Here is a 16,885-nt window from a genome sequence, read left to right as displayed (position 1 = left end):
TGGGTGCTACTGTTTCAGTTGTTGCTATTGTGTCTTTAACCGCTAATGTTGGTGTTACTGTCAAAGTCTTGGTTGTTGCTACTGTTTCTTTAACCGCTAATGTTGGTGCTACTGTGGTAGTCTGAGTTGATGCTACTGTTTCTTTAACGGTTAATGTTGGTGCTACTGTCATAGTCTTGGTTGTTGCTACTGTTTTTTTAACTGCTAATGTTGGTGTTACTGTTGTCGTCTTAGTTGTTGCTGCTGTTTCTTTAACCGCTAATGTTGGTGCTACTGTCATAGTCTTGGTTGTTGCTACTGTTTCTTTAATGGTTAATGTTGGTGCAATTGTCATAGTCTTAGTTGTTGCTGCTGTTTCTTTAACTGCTAATGTTGGTGCTACTGTCGTTGCCTCGGTTGGTGCTACTGTCTCTTTGATTGCTAATGTTTGTGCTACTGTCGTAGTCTCGGTTGGTGTTCCTGTTTCTTTAATCGCTAATGTGGGTGCTACTGTCGTTGTCTCGGTTGGTGCTACTGTCTCTTTGATTGCTAATGTTCGTGCTACTGTCGTAGTCTCGGATGGTGTTACTGTTTCTTTAACCGCTAATGTGGGTGCTACTGTTGTATTTTCAGTTGGTGCTACTGTTTCAGTTGTTGCTATTGTGTCTTTAACCGCTAATGTTGGTGTTACTGTCAAAGTCTTGGTTGTTGCTACTGTTTCTTTAACCGCTAATGTTCGTGCTACTGTGGTAGTCTTAGTTGATGCTACTGTTTCTTTAACGGTTAATGTTGGTGCTACTGTCATAGTCTTGGTGGTTGCTACCGTTTCTTTAATGGTTAATGGTGGTGCAATTGTCATAGTCTTAGTTGTTGCTGCTGTTTCTTTAACTGCTAATGTTGGTGCTACTGTCGTTGCCTCGGTTGGTGCTACTGTCTCTTTGATTGCTAATGTTTGTGCTACTGTCGTAGTCTCGGTTGGTGTTCCTGTTTCTTTAACCGCTAATGTGGGTGCTACTGTCGTAGTCTTGGTTGTTGCTACTGTTTCTTTAACCGCTAATGTTGGTGCTACTGTCGTTGTCTCGGTTGGTGCTACTGTCTCTTTGATTGCTAATGTTTGTGCTACTGTCGTAGTCTCGGATGGTGTTACTGTTTCTTTAACCTCTAATGTGGGTGCTACTGTTGTATTTTCAGTTGGTACTACTGTTTCAGTTGTTGCTATTGTGTCTTTAATCGCTAATGTTGGTGTTACTGTCAAAGTCTTGGTTGTTGCTACTGTTTCTTTAACCGCTAATGTTGGTGCTACTGTGGTAGTCTGAGTTGATGCTACTGTTTCTTTAACGGTTAATGTTGGTGCTACTGTCATAGTCTTGGTTGTTGCTACCGTTTCTTTAACCGCTAATGTTGGTGTTACTGTTGTCGTCTTAGTTGTTGCTGCTGTTTCTTTAACCGTTAATGTTGGTGCTACTGTCGTTGTCTCGGTTGGTGCTACTGTCTCTTTGATTGCTAATGTTTGTGCTACTGTCGTAGTCTCGGGTGGTGTTACTGTTTCTTCAACCGCTAATGTTGGTGTTACTGTCTTAGACTTTGTTGTTGCTACTGTCGTAGTCTCGGTTGTTGTTAATGTTTCTTTAACCGCTAATGTTGGTGTTACTGTCAAAGACTTGGTTGTTGCTGCTGTTTCTTTAACTGCTAATGTTGGTGCTACTGTCGTTGCCTCGGTTGGTGCTACTGTCTCTTTGATTGCTAATGTTTCTGCTGCTGTCGTAGTTTTGGTTGGTGTTACTGTTTCTTTAACCGCCAATGTGGGTCCTACTGTTGTATTTTCAGTTGGTGCTACTGTTTCAGTTGTTGCTATTGTTTCAATCACCGCTAAAGTTAGTGCTACTGTCGTAGTCTCGGTTGTTGCCAATGCTTCTTTAACCGCTAATGTGGCTGCTACTGTTGTATTCTCAGCTGGTTTTACAGTTTCATTTGTTGCTACTGTGTCTTCAACCGCTAATGTTGGTGTTACTGTCTTAGACTTTGTTGTTGCTGCTGTTTCTTTAACCGTTAATGTTGGTGCTACTGTCTCTTTGATTGCTAATGTTTGTGCTACTGTCGTAGTCTCGGATTGTGTTACTGTTTCTTTAACCGCTAATGTGGGTGCTACTGTTGTATTTTCAGTTGGTGCTACTGTTTCAGTTGTTGCTGTTGTATCTTTAACCGCTAATGTTGGTGTTACTGTGGTAGTCTGAATTGATGCTACTGTTTCTTTAATGGTTAATGTTGGTGCTACTGTCATAGTCTTGGTTGTTGCTACCGTTTCTTTAACCGCTAATGTTGGTGTTACTGTTGTCGTCTTAGTTGTTGCTGCTGTTTCTTTAACCGTTAATGTTGGTGCTACTGTCGTTGTCTCGGTTGGTGTTACTGTTTCTTTAACCGCCAATGTTGGTGTTACTATCGTAGTCTTTGTTGTTGCTACTGTTTCTTTAACCGTTATTGTTGGTGCTACTGTCGTCTCGGTTGTTGTTAATGTTTCTTTAACCGCTAATGTGGCTGCTACTGTTGTATTCTCAGCTGGTTTTACGGTTTCAGTTGTTGCTACTGTTTCTTTAACCGTTAATGTTGGTGCTACTGTCGTTGTCTCGGTTGGTGCTACTGTCTCTTTGATTGCTAATGTTTGTGCTACTGTCGTAGTCTCGGATGGTGTTACTGTTTCTTTAACCGCTAATGTGGGTGCTACTGTTGTATTTTCAGTTGGTGCTACTGTTTCAGTTGTTGCTATTGTGTCTTTAACCGCTAATGTTGGTGTTACTGTCAAAGTCTTGGTTGTTGCTACTGTTTCTTTAACCGCTAATGTTGGTGCTACTGTGGTAGTCTGAGTTGATGCTACTGTTTCTTTAACGGTTAATGTTGGTGCTACTGTCATAGTCTTGGTTGTTGCTACCGTTTCGTTAATGGTTAATGTTGGTGCAATTGTCATAGTCTTAGTTGTTGCTGCTGTTTCTTTAACTGCTAATGTTGGTGCTACTGTCGTTGCCTCGGTTGGTGCTACTGTCTCTTTGATTGGTAATGTTTGTGCTACTGTCGTAGTCTCGGTTGGTGTTCCTGTTTCTTTAACCGCTAATGTTGGTGCTACTGTCGTAGTCTTGGTTGTTGCTACTGTTTCTTTAACCGCTAATGTTGGTGCGACTGTCGTTGTCTCGGTTGGTGCTACTGTCTCTTTGAGTGCTAATGTTTGTGCTACTGTCGCAGTCTCGGATGGTGTTACTGTTTCTTTAACCGCTAATGTGGGTGCTACTGTTGTATTTTCAGTTGGTGCTACTGTTTCAGTTGTTGCTATTGTGTCTTTAACCGCTAATGTTGGTGTTACTGTCAAAGTCTTGGTTGTTGCTACTGTTTCTTTAACCGCTAATGTTGGTGCTACTGTGGTAGTCTGAGTTGATGCTACTGTTTCTTTAACGGTTAATGTTGGTGCTACTGTCATAGTCTTGGTTGTTGCTACCGTTTCTTTAACCGCTAATGTTGGTGTTACTGTTGTCGTCTTAGTTGTTGCTGCTGTTTCTTTAACCGCTAATGTTGGTGTTACTGTCTTAGACTTTGTTGTTGCTGCTCTTTCTTTAACCGTTAATGTTGGTGCTACTGTCGTTGTCTCGGTTGGTGCTACTGTCTCTTTGAGTGCTAATGTTTGTGCTACTGTCATAGTCTCGGGTGGTGTTACTGTTTCTTCAACCGCTAATGTTGGTGTTACTGTCTTAGACTTTGTTGTTGCTACTGTCGTAGTCTCGGTTGTTGTTAATGTTTCTTTAACCGCTAATGTTGGTGTTACTGTCAAAGACTTGGTTGTTGCTGCTGTTTCTTTAACTGCTAATGTTGGTGCTACTGTCGTTGCCTCGGTTGGTGCTACTGTCTCTTTGATTGCTAATGTTTCTGCTGCTGTCGTAGTTTTGGTTGGTGTTACTGTTTCTTTAACCGCCAATGTGGGTCCTACTGTTGTATTTTCAGTTGGTGCTACTGTTTCAGTTGTTGCTATTGTTTCAATCACCGCTAAAGTTAGTGCTACTGTCGTAGTCTCGGTTGTTGCCAATGCTTCTTTAACCGCTAATGTGGCTGCTACTGTTGTATTCTCAGCTGGTTTTACAGTTTCATTTGTTGCTACTGTGTCTTTAACTGCTAATGTTGGTGTTACTGTCTTAGACTTTGTTGTTGCTGCTGTTTCTTTAACCGTTAATGTTGGTGCTACTGTCGTTGTCTCGGTTGGTGCTACTGTCTCTTTGATTGCTAATGTTTGTGCTACTGTCGTAGTCTCGGATTGTGTTACTGTTTCTTTAACCGCTAATGTGGGTGCTACTGTTGTATTTTCAGTTGGTGCTACTGTTTCAGTTGTTGCTACTGTTTCTTTAACCGCTAATGTTGGTGTTACTGTGGTAGTCTGAGTTGATGCTACTGTTTCTTTAACGGTTAATGTTGGTGCTACTGTCATAGTCTTGGTTGTTGCTACCGTTTCGTTAATGGTTAATGTTGGTGCAATTGTCATAGTCTTAGTTGTTGCTGCTGTTTCTTTAACTGCTAATGTTGGTGCTACTGTCGTTGCCTCGGTTGGTGCTACTGTCTCTTTGATTGGTAATGTTTGTGCTACTGTCGTAGTCTCGGTTGGTGTTCCTGTTTCTTTAACCGCTAATGTTGGTGCTACTGTCGTAGTCTTGGTTGTTGCTACTGTTTCTTTAACCGCTAATGTTGGTGCGACTGTCGTTGTCTCGGTTGGTGCTACTGTCTCTTTGAGTGCTAATGTTTGTGCTACTGTCGTAGTCTCGGATGGTGTTACTGTTTCTTTAACCGCTAATGTGGGTGCTACTGTTGTATTTTCAGTTGGTGCTACTGTTTCAGTTGTTGCTATTGTGTCTTTAACCGCTAATGTTGGTGTTACTGTTTCTTTAACCGCTAATGTTGGTGCTACTGTGGTAGTCTGAGTTGATGCTACTGTTTCTTTAACGGTTAATGTTGGTGCTACTGTCATAGTCTTGGTTGTTGCTACCGTTTCTTTAACCGCTAATGTTGGTGTTACTGTTGTCGTCTTAGTTGTTGCTGCTGTTTCTTTAACCGTTAATGTTGGTGTTACTGTCTTAGACTTTGTTGTTGCTGCTCTTTCTTTAACCGTTAATGTTGGTGCTACTGTCGTTGTCTCGGTTGGTGCTACTGTCTCTTTGAGTGCTAATGTTTGTGCTACTGTCGTAGTCTCGGGTGGTGTTACTGTTTCTTCAACCGCTAATGTTGGTGTTACTGTCTTAGACTTTGTTGTTGCTACTGTCGTAGTCTCGGTTGTTGTTAATGTTTCTTTAACCGCTAATGTTGGTGTTACTGTCAAAGACTTGGTTGTTGCTGCTGTTTCTTTAACTGCTAATGTTGGTGCTACTGTCGTTGCCTCGGTTGGTGCTACTGTCTCTTTGATTGCTAATGTTTCTGCTGCTGTCGTAGTTTTGGTTGGTGTTACTGTTTCTTTAACCGCCAATGTGGGTCCTACTGTTGTATTTTCAGTTGGTGCTACTGTTTCAGTTGTTGCTATTGTTTCAATCACCGCTAAAGTTAGTGCTACTGTCGTAGTCTCGGTTGTTGCCAATGCTTCTTTAACCGCTAATGTGGCTGCTACTGTTGTATTCTCAGCTGGTTTTACAGTTTCATTTGTTGCTACTGTGTCTTTAACTGCTAATGTTGGTGTTACTGTCTTAGACTTTGTTGTTGCTGCTGTTTCTTTAACCGTTAATGTTGGTGCTACTGTCGTTGTCTCGGTTGGTGCTACTGTCTCTTTGATTGCTAATGTTTGTGCTACTGTCGTAGTCTCGGATTGTGTTACTGTTTCTTTAACCGCTAATGTGGGTGCTACTGTTGTATTTTCAGTTGGTGCTACTGTTTCAGTTGTTGCTGTTGTGTCTTTAACCGCTAATGTTGGTGTTACTGTGGTAGTCTGAATTGATGCTACTGTTTCTTTAATGGTTAATGTTGGTGCTACTGTCATAGTCTTGGTTGTTGCTACCGTTTCTTTAACCGCTAATGTTGGTGTTACTGTTGTCGTCTTAGTTGTTGCTGCTGTTTCTTTAACCGTTAATGTTGGTGCTACTGTCGTTGTCTCGGTTGGTGTTACTGTTTCTTTAACCGCCAATGTTGGTGTTACTATCGTAGTCTTTGTTGTTGCTACTGTTTCTTTAACCGTTATTGTTGGTGCTACTGTCGTCTCGGTTGTTGTTAATGTTTCTTTAACCGCTAATGTGGCTGCTACTGTTGTATTCTCAGCTGGTTTTATGGTTTCAGTTGTTGCTACTGTTTCTTTAACCGTTAATGTTGGTGCTACTGTCGTTGTCTCGGTTGGTGCTACTGTCTCTTTGATTGCTAATGTTTGTGCTACTGTCGTAGTCTCGGATGGTGTTACTGTTTTTTTAACCGCTAATGTGGGTGCTACTGTTGTATTTTCAGTTGGTGCTACTGTTTCAGTTGTTGCTATTGTGTCTTTAACCGCTAATGTTGGTGTTACTGTCAAAGTCTTGGTTGTTGCTACTGTTTCTTTAACCGCTAATGTTGGTGCTACTGTGGTAGTCTGAGTTGATGCTACTGTTTCTTTAACGGTTAATGTTGGTGCTACTGTCATAGTCTTGGTTGTTGCTACCGTTTCGTTAATGGTTAATGTTGGTGCAATTGTCATAGTCTTAGTTGTTGCTGCTGTTTCTTTAACTGCTAATGTTGGTGCTACTGTCGTTGCCTCGGTTGGTGCTACTGTCTCTTTGATTGCTAATGTTGGTGCTACTGTCGTAGTCTCGGTTGGTGTTCCTGTTTCTTTAACCGCTAATGTTGGTGCTACTGTCGTAGTCTTGGTTGTTGCTACTGTTTCTTTAACCGCTAATGTTGGTGCGACTGTCGTTGTCTCGGTTGGTGCTACTGTCTCTTTGAGTGCTAATGTTTGTGCTACTGTCGTAGTCTCGGATGGTGTTACTGTTTCTTTAACCGCTAATGTGGGTGCTACTGTTGTATTTTCAGTTGGTGCTACTGTTTCAGTTGTTGCTATTGTGTCTTTAACCGCTAATGTTGGTGTTACTGTCAAAGTCTTGGTTGTTGCTACTGTTTCTTTAACCGCTAATGTTGGTGCTACTGTGGTAGTCTGAGTTGATGCTACTGTTTCTTTAACGGTTAATGTTGGTGCTACTGTCATAGTCTTGGTTGTTGCTACCGTTTCTTTAACCGCTAATGTTGGTGTTACTGTATTCGTCTTAGTTGTTGCTGCTGTTTCTTTAACCGTTAATGTTGGTGCTACTGTCGTTGTCTCGGTTGGTGCTACTGTCTCTTTGATTGCTAATGTTTGTGCTACTGTCGTAGTCTCGGGTGGTGTTACTGTTTCTTCAACCGCTAATGTTGGTGTTACTGTCTTAGACTTTGTTGTTGCTACTGTTTCTTTAACCATTATTGTTGGTGCTACTGTCGTAGTCTCGGTTGTTGTTAATGTTTCTTTAACCGCTAATGTTGGTGTTACTGTCAAAGACTTGGTTGTTGCTGCTGTTTCTTTAACTGCTAATGTTGGTGCTACTGTGGTAGTCTGAGTTGATGCTACTGTTTCTTTAACGGTTAATGTTGGTGCTACTGTCATAGTCTTGGTTGTTGCTACTGTTTTTTTAATGGTTAATGTTGGTGCAATTGTCATAGTCTTAGTTGTTGCTGCTGTTTCTTTAACTGCTAATGTTGGTGCTACTGTCGTTGCCCCCGGTTGGTGCTACTGGTCTCTTTGATTGCTAATGTTTGTTGCTACTGTCGTTCGTCTCGGTTGGTGTTCCTGTCATACTTTTTCAAATTCCGTTAGTTTTTGGTTGCACTGTCGTATCTTTAGTCTCAGGGTGGGGTTTTTTTTTTTGTTGCTTCAACAGTTTCAAGTCTGTTACTGTTGGTTCAACTGTTGTAGTTTCAGTTGTTTCTACTGTTTTAGTCAACACTGTCGTTGGTGCAATCGTTCGAGTTCCTGTCTCAGTTGTTACTGTTTTATTCAGTGTAATTTTTGATACAACTGGTGTAGTTTCTGTCTCATTTGGTACCACTGTTTCAACTTCCGTTAGTGTTGGTGCTAGCGTCGTAGTTTCAGTTACTGCAACTGTTTCATATTCCGTTAATGTTGGCGCTACTGTCGTAGTTTCTATCTCAGTTGTTGCTACTGTTTCTGTCAATGCTATTGTTGGTGCTTTTGTGTTAGTCCCTGTGTCAGTTGTTGGTTGTGTTTTTTTCAATGTCAATTTTGGTACTACTGCTGTAGTTCCTGTCTCATTTGGTGCCACTGTTTCAAATTCCGTTAGTTTTAGTTGCACTGTCGTAGTCTCAGTTTGTGTAACTGTTTCAAATTCCGTTAGTGTTGGTACAACTGTTGTAGTTTCAGTTGTTTCTACTGTTTTCGTCAACGCTATCTTTGGTGCGTTCGTTCGAGTTCCTGTCTCAGTTGTTACTGTTTTTTTCAGTGTAATTTTTGATACAACTGGTGTAGTTTCTGTCTCATTTGGTACCACTGTTTCAACTTCCGTTAGTGTTGGTGCTAGCGTCGTAGTTTCAGTTACTGCAACTGTTTCATATTCCGTTATTGTTGGCGCTACTGTCGTAGTTTCTATCTCAGTTGTTGCTACTGTTTCTGTCAATGCTATTGTTGGTGCTTTTGTGTTAGTCCCTGTGTCAGTTGTTGGTTGTGTTTTTTTCAATGTCAATTTTGGTACTACTGCTGTAGTTCCTGTCTCATTTGGTGCCACTGTTTCAAATTCCGTTTGTGTTGGTTGCACTGTCGTAGTCTCAGTTTGTGCAACTGTTTCAAATTCCGTTAGTGTGGGTGCTACTGTTGTAGTTTCTATCTCAGTTGTTGCTTCTGTTTCTGTCAATGCTATTGTTGGTGCTTTTGTGTTAGTTCCTGTGTCAGTTGTTGGTAGTGTTTTTTTCAATGTCAATTTTGCTACTACTGCTGTAGTTCCTGTCTCATTTGGTGCCACTGTTTCAACTTCCTTCAGTGTTGGTGCTAGCGTCGTAGTCTCAGTTACTGCAACTGTTTCATAATCCGTTATTGTTGGCGCTACTGTCGTAGTTTCTATCTCAGTTGTTGCTTCTGTTTCTGTCAATGCTATTGTTGGTGCTTTTGTGTTAGTTCCTGTGTCAGTTGTTGGTAGTGTTTTTTTTAATGTCAATTTTGCTACTACTGCTGTAGTTCCTGTCTCATTTGGTGCCACAGTTTCAAATTCCGTTTGTGTTGGTTGCACTGTCGTGGTCTCAGTTGGTGGAACTGTTTTGAATTCTATTAGTGTGGGTGCTACTGTTGGTGTAACTGTTTCATAATCCGTTAGGGTTGGCGCTACTGTCGTAGTTCCTATCTCAGTTGTTGCTACTGTTTCTGTCAATGCCATTGTTGGTGCTTTTGCGTTAGTTCCTGTGTCAGTTGTTAGTGTTTTTTTCAGTGTCAATTTTGGTATTACTGTCGTAGTTCTTGTCTCATTTGGTGCCACTGTTTCAAATTCCGTTAGTTTTGGTTGCACCGTCGTAGTCTCAGTTTGTGCAACTGTTTCAAATTCCGTTAGTGTTGGTTCAACTGTTGTAGTTTCAGTTGTTTCTACTGTTTTAGTCAACGCTATCGTTGGTGCGTTCGTTCGAGTTCCTGTCTCAGTTGTTACTGTTTTTTTCAATGTAATTTTTGATACAACTGTTGTAGTTCCTGTCTCTTCTGGTGCCACCAGTTCAACTTCCGTTAGTGTTGGTGCTACTGTCGTAGTTTCTATATCAGTTGTTGCTACTGTTTCTGTCAATGCTATTGTTGGTGCTTTTGTGTTAGTCCCTGTGTCAGTTGTTGGTAGTGTTTTTTTCAATGTCAATTTTGGTACTACTGCTGTAGTTCCTGTCTCATTTGGTGCCACAGTTTCAACTTCCGTTAGTGTTGGTGCTAGCGTCGTAGTTTCTATATCAGTTGTTGCTACTGTTTCTGTCAATGCTATTGTTGGTGCTTTTGTGTTAGTCCCTGTGTCAGTTGTTGGTAGTGTTTTTTTCAATGTCAATTTTGGTACTACTGCTGTAGTTCCTGTCTCATTTGGTGCCACAGTTTCAACTTCCGTTAGTGTTGGTGCTAGCGTCGTAGTTTCAGTTACTGCAACTGTTTCATAATCCGTTATTGTTGGCGCTACTGTCGTAGTTTCTATCTCAGTTGTTGCTACTGTTGCTTTTAATGCTATTGTTGGTGCTTTTGTGTTAGTTCCTGTGTCAGTTGTTGGTTGTGTTTTTTTCAATGTCAATTTTGGTACTACTGCTGTAGTTCCTGTCTCATTTGGTGCCACACTTTCAAATTCCGTTAGTTTTGGTTGCACTGTCATAGTCTCAGTTTGTGCAACTGTTTCAAATTCCGTTAGTGTTGGTACAACTGTTGTAGTTTCAGTTGTTTCTACTGTTTTAGTCAACGCTATCGTTGATGCGTTCGTTCGAGTTCCTGTCTCAGTTGTTACTGTTTTTTTTAGTGTAATTTTTGATACAACTGTTGTAGTTCCCGTCTCAACTGGTGCCACCAGTTCAACTTCCTTCAGTGTTGGTGCTAGCGTCGTAGTCTCAGTTACTGCAACTGTTTCATCATCCGTTATTGTTGGCACTACTGTCGTAGTTTCTATCTCAGTTGTTGCTACTGTTTCTGTCAATGCTATTGTTGGTGCTTTTGTGTTAGTTCCTGTGTCAGTTGTTGGTAGTGTTTTTTTCAATGTCAATTTTGGTACTACTGCTGTAGTTCCTGTCTCATTTGGTGCCACACTTTCAAATTCCGTTAGTTTTGGTTGAAATGTCGTAGTCTCAGTTTGTGCAACTGTTTCAAATTCCGTTAGTGTGGGTGCTACTGTTGTAGTCTCAGTTGGTTCTACTGTTCTGGTCAACGCTATCGTTGGTGCGTTCGTTCGAGTTCCTGACTCAGTTGTTACTGATTTTTTCAATGTCAATTTTGATATTACTGTTGTAGTTCCCGTCTCATCTGGTGCCACCAGTTCAACTTCCTTCAGTGTTGGTGCTAGCGTCGTAGTCTCAGTTACTGCCACTGTTTCATAATCCGTTATTGTTGGCGCTACTGTCGTAGTTTCTATCTCAGTTGTTGCTACTGTTTCTGTCAATGCTATTGTTGGTGCGTTTGTGTTAGTCCCTGTTTCAGTTGTTGGAAGTGTTTTTTTTAATGTCAATTTTGGTACTACTGCTGTAGTTCTTGTCTCATTTGGTGCCACTTTTTCAAATTCCGTTAGTTTTGGTTGCACTGTCGTAGTCTCAGTTTGTGCAACAGTTTCAAAGTCTGTTACTGTTGGTTCAACTGTTGTAGTTTCAGTTGTTTCTACTGTTTTAGTCAACACTATCGTTGGTGCGTTCGTTCGAGTTCCTGTCTCAGTTGTTACTGTTTTATTCAGTGTAATTTTTGATCCAACTGGTGTAGTTTCTGTCTCATTTGGTACCACTGTTTCAACTTCCGTTAGTGTTGGTGCTAGCGTCGTAGTTTCAGTTACTGCAACTGTTTCATATTCCGTTAATGTTGGCGCTACTGTCGTAGTTTCTATCTCAGTTGTTGCTACTGTTTCTGTCAATGCTATTGTTGTTGCTTTTGTGTTAGTCCCTGTGTCAGTTGTTGGTAGTGTTTTTTTCAACGTCAATTTTGGTATTACTGTCGTAGTTCCTGTCTCATTTGGTGCCACAGTTTCAAATTCCGTTTGTGTTGGTTGCAATGTCGTAGTCTCAGTTTGTGCAACTGTTTCAAATTCAGTTAGTGTTGGTACAACTGTTGTAGTTTCAGTTGTTTCTACTGTTTTAGTCAACCCTATCGTTGATGCGTTCGTTCGAGTTCCTGTCTCAGTTGTTACTGTTTTTTTTAGTGTAATTTTTGATACAACTGTTGTAGTTCCCGTCTCATCTGGTGCCACCAGTTCAACTTCCTTCAGTGTTGGTGCTAGCGTCGTAGTCTCAGTTACTGCAACTGTTTCATAATCCGTTAGTGTTGGCGCTACTGTCGTAGTTTCTATCTCAGTTGTTGCTACTGTTTCTGTCAATGCTATTGTTGGTGCTTTTGTGTTAGTTCCTGTGTCAGTTGTTGGTAGTGTTTTTTTCAACGTCATTTTTGGTACTACTGCTGTAGTTCCTGTCTCATTTGGTGCCACAGTTTCAAATTCCGTTTGTGTTGGTTGCAATGTCGTAGTCTCAGTTTGTGCAACTGTTTCAAATTCAGTTAGTGTTGGTACAACTGTTGTAGTTTCAGTTGTTTCTACTGTTTTAGTCAACGCTATCGTTGGTGCGTTCGTTCGAGTTCCTGTCTCAGTTGTTACTGTTTTTTTCAGTGTAATTTTTGATACAACTGGTGTAGTTCCTGTCTCATCTGGTGCCACCAGTTCAACTTCCGTTAGTGTTGGTGCTAGCGTCGTAGTTTCAGTTACTGCAACTGTTTCATAATCCGTTAGTGTTGGTGCTACTGTCGTAGTTTCTATATCAGTTGTTGCTACTGTTTCTGTCAATGCCATTGTTGGTGCTTTTGTGTTAGTTCCTGTGTCAGTTGTTAGTGTTTTTTTCAGCGTCAATTTTGGTATTACTGTCGTAGTTCTTGTCTCATTTGGTGCCACTGTTTCAAATTCTGTTAGTTTTGGTTGCACTGTCATAGTCTCAGTTTGTGCAACTGTTTCAAATTCCGTTAGTGTTGGTACAACTGTTGTAGTTTCAGTTGTTTCTACTGTTTTAGTCAACGCTATCGTTGGTGCGTTCGTTCGAGTTCCTGTCTCAGTTGTTACTGTTTTTTTCAGTGTAATTTTTGATACAACTGTTGTAGTTCCTGTCTCATCTGGTGCCACCAGTTCAACTTCCGTTAGTGTTGGTGCTAGCATCGTAGTTTCAGTTACTGCAACTGTTTCATAATCCGTTAGTGTTGGTGCTACTGTCGTAGTTTCTATATCAGTTGTTGCTACTGTTTCTGTCAATGCTATTGTTGGTGCTTTTGTGTTAGTTCCTGTGTCAGTTGTTGGTAGTGTTTTTTTCAATGTCAATTTTGGTACTACTGCTGTAGTTCCTGTCTCATTTGGTGCCACAGTTTCAAATTCCGTTTGTGTTGGTTGCACTGTCGTGGTCTCAGTTGGTGCTACTGTTTTGAATTCTATTAGTGTGGGTGCTACTGTTGGTGTAGCTGTTTCATAATCCGTGAGTGTTGGCGCTACTGTCGTAGTTCCTATCTCAGTTGTTGCTACTGTTTCAAATTCCGTTAGTGTTGGTACAACTGTTGTAGTTTCAGTTGTTTCTACTGTTTTAGTCAACGCTATCGTTGGTGCGTCCGTTCGAGTTCCTGTCTCAGTTGTTACTGTTTTTTTCAATGTAATTTTTGATACAACCGTTGTAGTTCTCGTCTCATCTGGTGCCACCAGTTCAACTTCCGTTAGTGTTGGTGCTAGCGTCGTAGTTTCAGTTACTGCAACTGTTTCATAATCCGTTAGTGTTGGTATTACTGTCGTAGTTCTTGTCTCATTTGGTGCCACTGTTTCAAATTCCGTTAGTTTTGGTTGCACTGTCGTAGTCTCGGTTGGTGTAACTGTTTCTTTAACCGCTAATGAGGGTGCTAATGTTGTATTTTCAGTTGGTGCTCCTGTTTCAGTTGTTGCTCTTGTTTCAATCACCGCTAAAATTAGTGCTACTGTCGTAGTCTGAGTTGGTGCTGCTACTGTTTCTTCAACTGCTAATGTTGGTGTTACTGTCGTAGTCTTGGTTGTTGCTACTGTTTCTTTAACCGCCAATGTTGGTGCTTCCGTGGTAGTCTTAGTTGATGTTACTGTTTCTTTAACCGTTAATGTTGGTGCTACTGTCATTGTCTGTGTTGTTGCTACCGTTTCTTTAACCGCTAATGTTGGTGTTACTCTTGTAGTCTTAGTTGTTGCTACCGTTTCTTTAACCGCTATTGTTGGTGTTACTGTCGTAGTTCCTATCTCAGTTGTTGCTAATGTTTCAATCAACGCTAATGGTTGTTCTATTGTAGTCCCTGTGTCAGCTGTTGGTAGTGTTTTTTTCAACGTCAATTTTGGTATTACTGTCGTAGTTTCTGTCTCATTTTGTGCCACTGTTTCAACTTCCGTTAGTGTTGGTGCTAGCGTCGTAGTCTCAGTTACTGCAACTGTTTCATAATCCGTAAGTGTTGGTGCTACTGTCGTAGTTTCTATATCAGTTGTTGCTACTGTTTTTGTCAATGCTATTGTTGGTGTTATTGTAGTCCCTGTCTCAGTTGATGGTTGTGTTTTTTTCAACGTCAATTTTGGTACTACTGCTGGAGTTTCTGTCTCATCTGGTGCCACAATTTCAAATTCTGTTTGTGTTGGTTGCATTGTCGTAGTCTCAGTTGGTGCACTTGTTTCAAATTCCGTTAGTGTTGGTACAACTGTTGTAGTTTCAGTTGTTTCTACTGTTTTAGTCAATGCTATTGTTGGTGCGTTCGTTCGAGTTCCTGTCTCAGTTGTTACTGTTTTTTTCAATGTCAATTTTGATATTACTGTTGTAGTTCCTGTTTCATTTGGTACCACTGTTTCAACTTCCTTCAGTGTTGGTTGCATTGTCGTAGTCTCAGTTACTGCAACTGTTTTATAATCTGTTAGTGTTGGCGCTACTGTCGTAGTTCCTATCTCAGTTGTTGCTACTGTTTCTGTCAATGCTATTGGTGCTTTTGTGTTAGTCCCTGTGTCAGTTGTTGGTAGTGTTTTTTTCAATGTCAATTTTGCTACTACTGCTGTAGTTCCTGTCTCATTTGGTGCCACAGTTTCAAATTCCGTTAGTTTTGGTTGCACTGTCGTAGTCTCAGTTTGTGCAACAGTTTCAAATTCTGTTACTGTTGGTTCAACTGTTGTAGTTTCAGTTTCTACTGTTTTAGTCAACGCTATCGTTGGGGCGTTCGTTCGAGTTCCTGTCTTAGTTGTTACTGTTTTTTTCAATGTAATTTTTGATACAACAGTTGTAGTTCCTGTCTCATCCGGTGCCACCGTTTCAAATTCCGTTAGTTGTGGTTGCATTGTCGTAGTCTCGGTTGGTGTAACTGTTTCTTTAACCGTTAATGTTGGTGCTACTGTCATTGTCTTGGTTGTTGCTACTGATTCTTTAACCGTTAATGTTGGTGCTACTGTCGTAGTCTCGGTTGGAGTTAGTGTTTCTTTAACTGCTAATGTGGCTGCTACTGTTGTATTCTCAGCTGGTTTTACAGTTTCAGTTGTTGTTACCGTTTCTTTAACCGCTAATGTTGGTGTTACTCTTGTGGTCTTAGTTGTTGCTACCGTTTCTTTAACCGCTATTGTTGGTGTTACTGTCGTAGTTCCTGTGACATTTTGTGCCACTGTTTCAAATTCTGTTAGTGTTGGTGCTAGCGTCGTAGTCTCAGTTACTGCAACTGTTTCATAATCCCTAAGTGTTGGTGCTACTGTCGTAGTTTCTATATCAGTTGTTGCTACTGTTTCTGTCAATGCTATTGTTGGTGTTATTGTAGTCCCTGTCTCAGTTAATGGTTGTGTTTTTTTCAACGTCAATTTTGGTACTACTGCTGTAGTTCCTGTCTCATTTGGTGCCACTGTTTCAAATTCCGTTAGTTTTGGTTGCACTGTCGTAGTCTCAGTTTGTGCAACTGTTTCAAATTCTGTTACTGTTGGTTCAACTGTTGTAGTTTCAGTTGTTTCTACTGTTTTAGTCAACGCTGTCGTTGATGCGTTCGTTCGAGTTCCTGTCTCAGTTGTTACTGTTTTTTTCAGTGTAATTTTTGATACATCTGTTGTAGTTCCTGTCTCATTTGGTACCACTGTTTCAACTTCCTTCAGTGTTGGTGCTAGCGTCGTAGTCTCAGTTACTGCAGCTGTTTCATAATCCGTTACTGTTGGCGCTACTGTCGTAGTTCCTATCTCAGTTGTTGCTACTGTTTCTGTCAATGCTATTGTTGTTGCTTTTGTGTTAGTCCTTGTGTCAGTTGTTGGTTGTGTTTTTTTCAATGTCAATTTTGGTACTACTGCTGTAGTTCCTGTCTCATTTGGTGCCACTGTTTCAAATTCCGTTAGTTTTGGTTGCACTGTCGTAGTCTCAGTTTGTGCAACTGTTTCAAATTCTGTTACTGTTGGTTCAACTGTTGTAGTTTCAGTTGTTTCTGCTGTTTTAGTCAACGCTATCGTTGATGCGTTCGTTCGAGTTCCTGTCTCAGTTGTTACTGTTTTTTTCAGTGTAATTTTTGATACAACTGTTGTAGTTCCTGTCTCATCTGGTGCCACCAGTTCAACTTCCTTCAGTGTTGGTGCTAGCGTCGTAGTCTCAGTTACTGCAACTGTTTCATAATCTGTAAGTGTTGGTGCTACTGTCGTAGTTTCTATATCAGTTGTTGCTACTGTTTTTGTCAATGCTATTGTTGGTGTTATTGTAGTCCCTGTCTCAGTTAATGGTTGTGTTTTTTTTCAACGTCAATTTTGGTACTACTGCTGTAGTTCCTGTCTCATTTGGTGCCACCGTTTCAAATTGCGTTAGTTTTGGTTGCACCGTCGTAGTCTCAGTTTGTGTAACTGTTTGAAATTCCGTTAGTGTTGGTACAACTGTTGTAGTTTCAGTTGTTTCTGCTGTTTTAGTCAACGCTATCGTTGATGCGTTCGTTCGAGTTCCTGTCTCAGTTGTTACTGTTTTTTTCAGTGTAATTTTTGATACATCTGTTGTAGTTCCTGTCTCATTTGGTACCACTGTTTCAACTTCCTTCAGTGTTGGTGCTAGCGTCGTAGTCTCAGTTACTGCAACTGTTTCATAATCCGTTAGTGTTGGCGCTACTGTCGTAGTTTCTATCTCAGTTGTTGCTACTGTTTCTGTCAATGCTATTGTTGGTGCTTTTGTGTTAGTCCCTGTTTCAGTTGTTGGTAGTGTTTTTTTCAATGTCAATTTTGGTACTACT

At 40.8% G+C, this 16,885-nt stretch overlaps 1 protein-coding gene across 1 annotated transcript; it reads right to left on the bottom strand.

The window, feature by feature from the left end:
- Positions 1 to 1,914: 1,914 nt before the first annotated feature.
- On the bottom strand, positions 1,915 to 13,802 carry LOC114480785 (cell wall protein DAN4-like). Its single transcript, XM_028475202.1, has 3 exons — positions 13,659 to 13,802; positions 2,027 to 2,317; positions 1,915 to 1,932 (listed from the first exon to the last, which is right to left on the bottom strand). The coding sequence occupies exons 1-3, from the start codon at positions 13,800 to 13,802 to the stop codon at positions 1,915 to 1,917; spliced, it is 453 nt and encodes a 150-aa protein (XP_028331003.1).
- Between the last annotated feature and the right edge of the window lie 3,083 nt (positions 13,803 to 16,885).

Source organism: Gouania willdenowi, chromosome 18 (assembly GCF_900634775.1).
Source record: "Gouania willdenowi chromosome 18, fGouWil2.1, whole genome shotgun sequence".
NCBI classification, from domain to species: domain Eukaryota; kingdom Metazoa; phylum Chordata; class Actinopteri; order Blenniiformes; family Gobiesocidae; genus Gouania; species Gouania willdenowi.
This window is presented reverse-complemented; position numbering and strand designations above follow the sequence as displayed.

Excerpts from the sequence above, each read along its gene's own strand:
- LOC114480785 (XM_028475202.1), bottom strand. The coding sequence starts at position 13,802 with ATGACAGTAGCACCAACATTAACGGTTAAAGAAACAGTAACATCAACT. Across the intron at positions 2,318-13,658 it reads CATTAGCAGTTGAAGAAACA|ACGACAACAGTAACACCAAC; the intron begins GTAGCAGCACCA and ends GCAACAACTAAG.